Below are 12,084 nucleotides of genomic sequence, written 5' to 3' on the forward strand. Positions count from 1 at the left end.
AAACGAAGAACGTGACATTTTCTCCTTAGCGTAGTCAGAGCACGACTACTGAGCAAAACGTGCGAATTTTATTTAGCTGTATACTGCACAAAACATTCGCGCGGAAATAAATCCGCACTGCATAGCGTTCAATTTGTATCAAGTCAAGATTTTTTTTCCGTGCGAATTATTTATCGCCAGTGTGGCTACTCTTATAGTATTGAAAGTGTTACAAATTAGCGATAAAAAAATCGCGCGGTGAAAAATCGCAGTGCGGACTGGGCCTAACTGTTGCGAGTATTCTGTTGTGTTGATTCTAAAGTAGTTTAAAAGTTCCCATATTTTTGATGACTATGTGTCAGTGGCCTGAGAAAATGTATCAATAAAAAAATGATGCCCCCTGGATCTAAGTTCCGGGGGAATATGTCTCCTTTCTCGGCGGCCCTGAATGCCAATATTTGAGAAAATAATTTTAGTAACTTTGAGAGATTTGAGTTAATTCATCAATATGTCTGATTTTGTGAAAAAATCTTAACTATCTCAAAATAATTCATATGTTGTTATAATTTGGTATTGTGAAAACTGCGAAACTAATAAAAATCTGCATATGTATATATTGAATGTTGAAAAGCCAAAAAATAAACTAAATGCTTTCTACACTACAGCGACTGTCCTTAGGTTATTTACAGTTATAGTCCATTTTTATTAATGAGAGAGTAATAAAATGATGAAGCATTCGTATTTCATAGGCGTATCATCACTTCCAAACAGCTGAAGGTGAAAAAGTGAATTATCTAAAATGTTTCATTATTCCACAAGATATGAAGAACATTGTGTCATACTGGTTGTTTAGATAAAAGGGTTTAAACTGGACACCCCAAAATAATCAAATCTTTTTCGTTTGGGGAACACGCTACCGTCACTTGGGCAACGATGAGGCGAACTCACTCGCCAATGTGGGATCGGCAAACTTACCGATGGGCCTAAAATCAATCCTTGGTGTTACTAAAAGTATTGCTATCGCGACTCTCAACGATTTGCTTGCAAGGCGGGCTCGATAGAGATGGATAGACACCTAGCATGAGACAAGCAAAGGCACATATAGATGGACATTGTGCGTCTTAGACCAAACAACTGCTCCAACTAAACAGGAGCGAAATCCGACAAGTGCTTGGACTTTAAACCGGATACTGCCATCCAAGACGCCATCTCTACACCATGGACATCACGGATGAGCCGGAGTGCTGTTGGTACATGGAAGTGAGTATGAAACAGCAGAACGATCAGCTCTGTACTCACGAAAGATTCGGTAGACAATTGGAGAAGATACTCCCGAAATATTTGCCGTTTTTATAGATATTGAAATGAAGCTTTTTAGCTCTCTTCTTAGGCAGAGTATAACTAATGTCAATATCATCATCAGTCTCAGTGTCAAACATTTGCCAGAAAATTACGCAGCAGACAGATACAAACGATTTCACTGCAATACACCCAATCTAGCGGCTTTTTATTTATGGTATATTATGGTGCCTCTGATATGGTCCAATAACAATACCGCTTCCTATTTCGCCCGGGATGTTCACGCACAGATAATTACTTTGGTTTACTATTTATCTTTGATAGACTTTTTCTCATAAAATCTAAATAAAACTCCAAATTCTTGGTTTTTATTTCATGAGGATCATTAGTTGAAAGTGAAAAAGGGCAGATTCAGTTTTGGTTTCAAACGTCCTAGAAATTTACATGTGAACAAAAATAATAATAAATACCATTTTCAATGTAAATTTTTATTTTACCAACAGTAGCTTACAAATGCATAAAACAATTGTAAAATATATGCAACTACATAATTAAAAAACAAACATATAAAGTATCGCTTTGGTTTTTTAAATTGAAAACCAAACAGTAAAAAAATGAACAAATAAAATTAGAACGAATAAAAATGCATCTGATTTAATTGATAAAACTTTAATAGGTAAGTTGTCGCAACAATGAATTTATGACTAATATTTATATATTTATAAAATGTCTATTTCTATCCGACCAATATTCCGACGCCAAGTCTAAATTGGTTTTTGTTATGATTCATTAAGCCACTAAGAGCTAATGTAAATGGTAGAGGACTTAATTTCTTTTCTAAAACTGCACCTACTGACCAATTTGAATCAATATGACCTGCAACAAAAAGTTCACTAATAGTAGAAATTCAAGCAAACAGATATATTGTTTAAAATATACACTTTTATAGATTATATCAATAATAAAATAGAGTAGAAAATACACACACGATTAATCCAAACCCGCCCCTCTTAAAATGCATCCCTAAAAGCCTGATACATTCCAGGAAATTTACATTTACTGCCCTCATCTTGTCCAATGGAATTGTAAGTGTTCTATGCTCTTTTCATGGATTTACTAAAAGTGTCCAGTTATTCTGGTATATTGTTGTCTTCAGGATAGTGCCATGTGAGGTAGAAGCACCAATGGTCTGATATTATAATCTGAATGATAAGAGTTTTGTGAGTTACGGAAATCTTTTAAAGTAAACTAGGGTAACCAAACTCCATCTATTTTCTAACTTCCAGCCCACCCTTCTCCACAATTTACCAAACTGTCATGACTGACGATTTTACAGATGATTGACCTAGCATGTTAAATTTTATTAATATTGTAGTCAGTTTTGATAAGGTGATTAAGAAATAGAGGTAAGTAAATAGTTGAATATGTACAAGCTACATACCACTGAAAGTTAATTAAGGAATGAAGAATCACTTTTCTCTATACAGTTAACGTTACTTTTGCTTATTGAAGTTAGTTTAGGTGAAAATACAACAACAGAAACCAATAATCGACACCCCTGTCAAATAGTGGGTAACATAGTGTTAACTATTGGCTTAGAGTTCCAGTTAGATTTTTTTTTTAGAAAATGCTAAAATCAAAAGTGTTTTTTAAATACACGGAACTTCAAATGAATGAAGCTAATATTGATGTACGAAGGGGAATGGCAGTGACAACCGCTGCAAAAAATGTAAGGTGCCATGGGTGACTTTGATGTATAAAATCAACGGGAAAACAGAGACATTTCGTAAAATCCTATCTTACAAATTATTAAGAAAAAATGTTTCTTGTACCCAAACTATAGACCAAGTGGGATTTTCGATAGAAAAGAAGCAACTATTAGATATTCTTCAACACTTGATGGTTGTGTTAAAAAGAGAAAATCCCTTTTTAAACAATAGACCAGGGAAGAACTGGCATAGCAGTCTATAAAATCTTACAATTACCAGAGCTTCGGTAACTAAAAAAACTAAACCAACTAAAAAGTTGGTTTAATGAAATTCACCTCTCGACGAAATTTCAATGCTGATGAAATCGCCTTTTTTCTTAATCCGAAGGGTTGTAAAGTAATAGCTGCACAAAGAGAGAAAACCATTTCACCATAGTTGATAGTGATGATAAGAAATGCGTGATAGTATAAATTTCAGCAAAAGCAAAAGATGATCTCGCTCCCCCAATGATAATATGCAAGAAAGAAAAAATTCCTAAGGATTTAGCAGAAAGTGTACCAGATCCTGAGGTATTGGGAAGTCCAAAAACCAGCTGGACGACCGGCGGTACAACATTTTTTGATTTAGAACTTTCTGTTGGGATGAAAAAATGTACAGACACTAACAACAAAATATTTGTTTAAGGGTACTTTATTTTTAAAGCTTTTTATTTTTAACAAGCATTTTTTATCTAGTTCTTTTAAAATTGCAACACTTATTGTTTTACACTATTTTCAATAAAGAATTGGCGAAAAAATGAGAAAAAGTCAAATAAAACCACAACCATTATGTATGTATGAAATGATTCTTATTTTCATGCACGTTCTATTAAAGGTATAATATACAGGGTGTGTCATTTGTGTCATTTAAAAAAAATGAGATTGTGTTATTTACAAAATTCGAAACTCATACACTAAAAAAAAAGACACCATTTATGTATGATTCTGGACTCAAATTCAAATAACCTTAAATATTTCCTAAACAGTGCGCAAATAAAATAGGTCCGTCTATGAAAGTTACCTTTATTTTACCACTTAATCAAAAAACGCAATAAAATATAGGGTGTTCCATTTAAAATTCCAAAGTTGATGTATACTGAAGAATTGGGGCAATCCAAAAGTCAATAATCGAAAAATTCCTTTAAATAGAAAGAATTTCTGTAATTGAAGTTTTACTTCACTGTTACAAGTGATTAGATGTGATTTCAATTGTGATAAAACAATAAGAATATTCATCCACTCAAAGTACCATACAAGTATGTCAATTAAGTGATCTACTATCCTCATTAGGACATTTTTTCCATTCAAACATGTGCAAGACATACAACACTCACAATGATCTAAGAAATCTTCAATTAAAAACTTAAGATTGTCTTAGTGTGGGCCAATTTTTTAGATACATGTTGATGAAAGAGACAATGTTACCATTTCTTGAACTCCAACTATCTAAATAGATTCTTCATTGTCATCTACACATTATTTAAGTTCATTTGCTTACCTTTAAATACTACATCACTTTTTGGTAAATCCACCTGATATCCGACAGATGCTACAGCCTCTTGCATTCTATGATTAGCTTCCAATTCGACACCAATTTGTAGCTGTTTACTGGCTTTTTGGTAATAGCACAAATGAACTCCTGAGACTCCTAATGTGCCTGATATTTGTACATTTTCTGTGGAATATCTGAAATAAATGAACATAAATTAAACTGACTTCAAGTAAGATAACTGCTTTGAAAACTTAATCTCTTTAGAATTCAGGTACAACCAATTTTAGTTAAGCCGATTCAAAATTTCAATTCTATATTGAATAATACAGAGAATCTCTTACTTAGCGGCTGCACTTAGTAGAGCTATTTGCCCTCCAGGAATTCCAGGTCCATTTTGGTAAGCGAGCTCAGTTCCCAGCGCTAAACTGGCCGTTACTGCTTGTAGATAATGTAACACGACCACACCTGAACCATTTATTATATCTGGATTAGCAACAGTACAACTGGCAGTGTAAAGGGGGCCCTTATAATTCATTGTCAACTGACCTACTTGAAATTTGGAGTTTTGTACCTGAAAGTACAGAACATTTTATATGTAAATTGAAATGTTGATTGCCAAAGATCTGAGATTCCAAATAACCCATGTTCAATAATACTAAATCAACCATTACACACAGTTTCAAATAAATTTTGTCTATTATTACCACACATTCATTTTTTATATTAATTTATATGTACAGTCCTTTGACATAATAAAAATTATACAAATTAAAAGGAAATACCGGTACAGTTTATTTTGAAAACAAAGTTTTGAATAATATAGAGAATTCCTAACCACTCTGTCTTAAACATTTGAAAAATTTGAACAGTTGAAGTGTGCAAAAACCTTGAATACTTCACAATATATGCATTTGTGCTACCATATAACAAAATCCAGTGTACATTTAAAAACTGTAAGGTATGTTTTATATTTTGACATTAAGGAACTGTTCTGTTTGCTAACCATTTATGTTCAATTAATCTTTTTAGCATCACAATATGAAATATTAATATTATACAGTAATCCCTCCATAACATAGATTGGTTTATCATTGTAGGAGTATTCATTCCCATATAACATATATAATTTATCCATGTTTAATTGCTTGTTGGATGAAACGGTTTTCAATTCCTTAAGTTTTTGGGATTTTGCTATTAGTAAACAACTATTTAGAGGAATATTATTTTGATTGCAATCTTCTAACCACTCTACACTCCTAATATTCCTTTTATTTTGTAAAATTGTTGACTCATTTAGCATGAGATCCTTTGCTGTTACTGTTGATTTTTTACCATTATTTAGCTGATCCAAAATATCAAGTTTTTGTAGTAGAGAAATAAATTTCATTTTTAACTTGAGTTTTGTTTCCATTTCACTTGTCATGGCTTGAAACTAAATATTTTATTTAAAGTAGAATTTTTACTTTCTAATACACAAACTTTGAAAAAGAATTTTGTTTAATTTAATGTACAAACGCGCAAAACTAATTATCATACAAATCATTTTAAATTTCACAGTATGTACAAGAATACTTTGTTGGTAATCCTCGTGTTATAAGGGGGAATTCCCATGTTATGAGGGGGATTGACATTGCATAACATCAAAATGCATTATAAGAGTACCATGATATAAGGACAATTACTGTATTTAGAAATTCAATATCAGATTCATTTTTTTAAACATTACTAAGGGTCTTTTCAACTATACTGAGGAAAGACTCTATTAATAATAATTATCCATCACGAAGAAAGTCATTAACCAGTAAATCTTGAGACTGTTAACATCCTCAGACACCTTAAATACAGGTTCCGTAAACATAGATCAACTGGGTACCTCTTGACTTATGTCACCAACATATGGACTGAAACTATAAAGAAATATAAAGAAACCAGAACAATAACACTGAACATATCAAAGGCTTTGACATACAATACCTAATTATTCTATATACTTTACTATACTACGATAATTGTGTTAATAATTTAACATTTCCTCAATGATAAAAAAATATGTTGAAATAGGTTTAAATTTTAAACTAAGTAAGTCCGTTTTTAGAAAACTTGATCAAAATGATTACTTAACTTTTGTTAATTCAACCTATTAAATGTAATGTACCTGTGCTCCAAATTTTGCTTGAATGTTGGGTTGAAGTTGGTGGATAATAGTTGCATTAAGATTCCCTGATGGATCAATGTCTCCTAACAATATAGGATAAGCTTCGGTGGGAGATATTTGTTTTGTTCCTACATAGGTTGCTCCAAACCTATAGCCACTAGGAGTAATTGAACTCATATTTATTGTATGTGATATCTGAAAGTGATTACTGAGACCTCTTGTAAGCATTACTCTAGCACCTTCAAAACATGTAGGAAATACATCTAAAATTAAGAATTAACTATTATTACCCCTTATATCATACATATTTCACATATAGACTAGTATAATAGGTTAGGTCATGATTACATACTTTTACACTTAGTATGTATATCTTCTAGAGGTCCAGGGTTTTCAATAACTGAGGGACTAGCGGTGGGTTCACGCTCACATTCTTTTTTCTTTGAAAATGAAGCTCCTGTTGGTGGTGGCGGCGGTGGTGGATTAGATGAATAAGCGTGTACGTTGCCCATTTTGTTTTATTATTTCAACCAGATCTGAACGAAAATATCAAAACTATTACAGACTCTGCATGTGCTTCACAGTTTCAGTCAATATATCTAATCAAAATCACAATTTTTAGAAACAACCACACATTTTATGAAATTTCAGTTTTGACAGATGACAAGAAGAAAAACACTTGACAGTCCAGTGTGGAGGAAGTTGTCATTAAAAATAGCGCCCCATTTAAAATTCGTTAATGGCTAATACTGCGTTGACGGTTACACAGATTTATTTGTTGATATGAGACCATACAAATTGTGTAATCAATATTTTAATACCCAAGAACAAATTTAAAACTTCTCATAGTTTGTACAAATTATGAAAAATTAAGAACACAACGCATTATCAAAAAATTAGTAAAAAAACATAAAGATACTTTTTCAAAACAGAATAAAGTAATTAAAAAGGGTCTTTATTCGAGACAAAAATACAAATAAGCCTAGCTGAGTCCGATTGAACACACGTATAATGTTTGTGCCTTTGAAACGCGACAAAAAGCTCACGAAGCCGTGGCAATTCGTTTGAATCTGATTGGAGACAATTTGATCGGCATTTATTTGTCTCAATTGCAATGCGATGCGTGATTAGGCAGCCATTTTGAACAAAAGCGACGTGCTTACGCACCCGACTGTTTACGCTACACTAGCGCAATCGCCTGATAAGACGATGCAATACATTTCCCTCGCCCTGGTCTCTCCGCGTACTTATTCTTCTTAGGAGAGTTACTGATTCGCTCACTGGATACCATCCAGAATACTCTCCGAAGGAGAAATACCTGGAAGCTCTTGTTTCTGCAAGGAGCCTTACCAAACAGCTGAGCACGTCCTCTGTAAGTGCAAGGCTGTCCGTCGGCAAAGGCTACGATACTTCCATTCATGGATTTTAAACGAGAAGAGGTGAGCAATATATCATCCAGACTGTTAGTACACTTTGCTAAGTCGTGGCTACTCGACTGGTAGATTCACAGCCTTTATATACATAAAAAAGTACAATACAATACAAATGTAACTGTTTACCGTAATTGTATCTCTTTTTATATGAGTTTTGGGGAGAAGGATTTTTGTATTATGCTATCTCATAAGTGAAACAGATTTTTTTTTCTGTTCACTCTCAACTTATTTTAACTTTTACCCCGGAGTCATTGAAAATCCGTTTTCTTAGTCTCTTTAATTTGCTCGCAATAATATTTATTCTTAGTAATGATTATCATCTCCCACTTCTTCGTTGAAATTTCTTATTTAAAACATTATCATCTATTTTCCTCACGAGAATAATGAGAGGAAATAAAAACATATAAATGCGGGAAGATATTTCTAATAAATTAATTTCAGTTTCTTTGGGGTTGGTTTTTATTTTAATCTTTGACAACTTTAATTCCTTTGTCATCTATTTATCGGGCGTGTTCAATTTGCTTCAGGACACCCATGGCAGGTCTTTTCTTGTGACGGTCTCAGGAAGTTGACTAATTTGTTTTGGGCTAACAGTATCCGATCTAGTAGCTTGGCTTGCGTGCTCAAGAGTGATTGTTTCTAAATTAGATGCTTGGCTTGCAGGCCTTGGAGAGTTTACACCCCATAAAGATGTTGTTTAATATTTGATCAAAGGCTGAGGAGCCGGTTTTAGCAAGCAAATGCAGGTTCAGGTTTATTAGTTACTTCGGAAGATTCAAAATCAGAGACTTGAAAAATGTTTATATTTAGCGGAACAGATCCTACAGGTCTGATGTTACTTGTCGTATTATTGGCGCGAAAGCCAAGAGAAAAGCTTTCCAGAGAAAGTATCAATATAAAGTCTTTCATGGTTATGTTAAAGTAGGTTTCGAATGGCCTAAATAATGTTTTATCTTTGGTCTACTTTTTATCATTGGTTATTAAAATAACATGTTCCTTAGCCAACATTTATCACATACTTCATTAAAAGAATACAAAGAATACTTTTTAAATGTAGCATTTGGATCAAAATGTTAAGGAACGTCTTAAACTTTTTTATTGTCTATTTCTTTCACTTGCTGTGTTTCAAAGTACTATTCAATGTTTTTTATTTTGAAATTAGATAATTCTAGGAGTAGAAAAATAAAAAAAATCTGGTTAACTTTACATTACCAGCCAAAAATTGTGAAATTTAGATTAGGAAAAAAGAATTTGCAAAGTGAATGGATCATAATTTTTTTTGTCATATTTGTGGAGAATTAACCTCCAAAAAACGAAATTTAAGTTGTGGTGGAGAGTTATCATCAATTGGGACAAATATTGGGCTCTCCATATTTATTGTATAACCTGTATAAAGAATTCAAGTGATTGGAAGAAAAGAGTCTCGCCTTATGTTGCTTTCTCCACCTATGATTTGGTCCGAATCAAGAGATCACGCTTAGGACCGCTATTTTGTCTTACCGATATAGAAGGTATAAATTATAAAAAAAAAACACAGTTATTGTAATTTCCAGTCAACTAAGTTACATCTGTGTTCGTAGCTATTTCGAACCTATATCCGTCCTGGAGCCGGTCCTGCTTGGATATAGTAGAATTCCAAAATTCGGCGAAGACGCTGCCTTTGATGAAATACCTGGAATTCGTTTGATCGCTTGATCTCTGTTTTTATATCAGTTTCTATAGCAAGCGGTCTATTTACATTGTTTCTCTTGAATACTTTCTAGGAAGGTCTATAACAAATGAGCAAAGTAATCATTAGTAATAATTATTTAAGCCAGTTAAGTGATAGTGATAAGTGAATTATTATAAGTTGGTTAAGTATAGTGTATAGTATTTAGATAAATTAAAAACTTAAGAGATATTGTCTATTAATTCACCCTACGAATAGAAATCGTATAAATAAATGAGAAAAACATTACATAACGATTAATTATTCATAGCCATCCACTTCGCGCGAATTGCCGGTCATTGATGATGAATTTAAGAAGACATACCTACGAATTGGCTCTCGACTTGAATTTGTCGAAAAAGCAATTAGAACTCTCAGGATCTCATTGAAAAGAATGACTACATTATGAAACCAAATTGTTGCCCTATTACTCAAACAGCTATGTTATACTAACATATTTAAGCTCTGTACAGAAAAATGTGAAATATTCACCTCTTGTAGACTTTGAAACCGTTGCAAATTTTCTAGGTAACTATAGGAGTGAGAGGTACTAAGTTGTTGTTTGCTTATCCAGTAGTTATCTGTGCAAATGGAAGCCAAGGATATTCGCCGGTTACTGTTGGACGTTAAAAAAGGACCATCTAGAAGCTAAATTTGCCAGAAAATCATAAATGTTAAATTTATAATTGAATTTTTTGTTTCGTACGATCATTATTTGTTGAAATATTCAAATTATATTGATCAATAGAATTCTTGGTTAATAATTTTTAGTTACTTATTTATACTAACAATCATAGGTCAAACAAATATGAGTGTGGCGTGACGATGTTCAAAGTTTGTTATAATTGCCCACCTTTATTTGACTTACCTAATGACACCATTGGAACTGCAGTTGCTATGATTTTAATACTAGATTACACCACCCTGTCTCAGAATCTACAATGAAATGAAAATAGATCTTACAGTAGTTTTTCATGCTGATTTCAAAAACGCAATTCGTTTCTTTATACCACGTCTGGTTAATTCACAAATCGACCATTTCTATGGTGAGGATTCAATCCTGGACACTAAATAATCAGACTCCCGTGACGCACCGCGGTGATTAAGCGTGTACAACATTCACGATTCTCGTGTGAAGTTATGGTTTACATGTACAATTTCGCCTTTCACATGTTTCTCTCGTCTATCGGCACCTGACGAGTGGCAAATTCCTTTCAACCACGTATCGACTGCAGTAATCTTTTTTGCCAGATGCCGAAAATCGATATAAACAAATACAATATACGATATAGTTCTCTATAATCAACTCAGTTCATTTCTTGTTATACCGGTAACTGTGAAAATAGTGTCGATACAAAATGAGCGATTCGAAACGGAAGTGTTTGAAAAGTCCTGATATCTTTTGTTATATTTGTGGTAGGTTTACAATAGCGAAACTGAAAAGTGACATTAATAGGTTAGTAAAGAACCTGTATTTTGCCTGTTTTAAATTATACAAATCATGGGCTTCCCATGAAGTGTGTCGCACCTTAGTAGAAGGATTGCGTCTTTGGAAGGCAGGAAAAAAGAAGCAAATGCCATTTGGGATCCATATGGATTTTTGTATGCACGAGACCAGTGGATACAGTTCTAAAATAAGTACAATAAGATTTGTTTCCTACTGCAAGCTGAGAGTGAGGCCAATTCAGTAAAGGATGAATTTACTCCAGGAAAACCCAATGAAACATAGCTGTTTACCTAGGCAGAATTCAATGATTTGGTTAGATATTTAAACCTATCGAACCAGGAATCTGAAATGCTAAGTTCAAAACTGAAATAAATAAATCTCTTAGCCTCAGGTACATCCTTTTCATGGAATCGCTATAGAAAATGAGATTCACTACTTTTCATTGAATGAAAAAATTAATAGTGTTGTAATATTCCTGATCTGATGAAATATTTTGGAATTACTTACGAAAAGCCTGAGTGGAGACGTTTTGTTTATTTCTCTCAATGATGTTTGAAAGAGTTCTTCTACATTATGGCAATAAATAGGCCTCCATATGAAAATAAGGACCCCTTTTGGGCGACATCAAATATGCGGAGTACCAACGTGTTGTGTGTGGCAATTTCAAAATGTCATTTAGACTTTTGGTACCACCGCTGCACATAAAGCTTCGGTTGATGAAGCAATTTGTGACCGCTTTATCAAAAGAAGGCGCATGCTTCAAGTACCTTTCAGAAAAAATACCCCGCATTACTTAAGAAAAAATCAAGGTAGGAATTTTCGTG

The 12,084-nt window shown here is 33.3% G+C and overlaps 1 protein-coding gene across 1 annotated transcript; it reads right to left on the reverse strand.

The window, feature by feature from the left end:
• Positions 1-1,745: 1,745 nt before the first annotated feature.
• Positions 1,746-7,361, reverse strand: LOC130452960 (mitochondrial import receptor subunit TOM40 homolog 1). Its single transcript, XM_056792509.1, has 5 exons — positions 7,025-7,361; positions 6,673-6,935; positions 4,859-5,088; positions 4,524-4,711; positions 1,746-2,154 (listed from the first exon to the last, which is right to left on the reverse strand). The coding sequence occupies exons 1-5, from the start codon at positions 7,182-7,184 to the stop codon at positions 2,015-2,017; spliced, it is 981 nt and encodes a 326-aa protein (XP_056648487.1). The 5' UTR covers positions 7,185-7,361; the 3' UTR covers positions 1,746-2,014.
• Positions 7,362-12,084: the final 4,723 nt, after the last annotated feature.

This window comes from Diorhabda sublineata, chromosome 2, assembly GCF_026230105.1.
Source record: "Diorhabda sublineata isolate icDioSubl1.1 chromosome 2, icDioSubl1.1, whole genome shotgun sequence".
NCBI lineage: Eukaryota > Metazoa > Arthropoda > Insecta > Coleoptera > Chrysomelidae > Diorhabda > Diorhabda sublineata.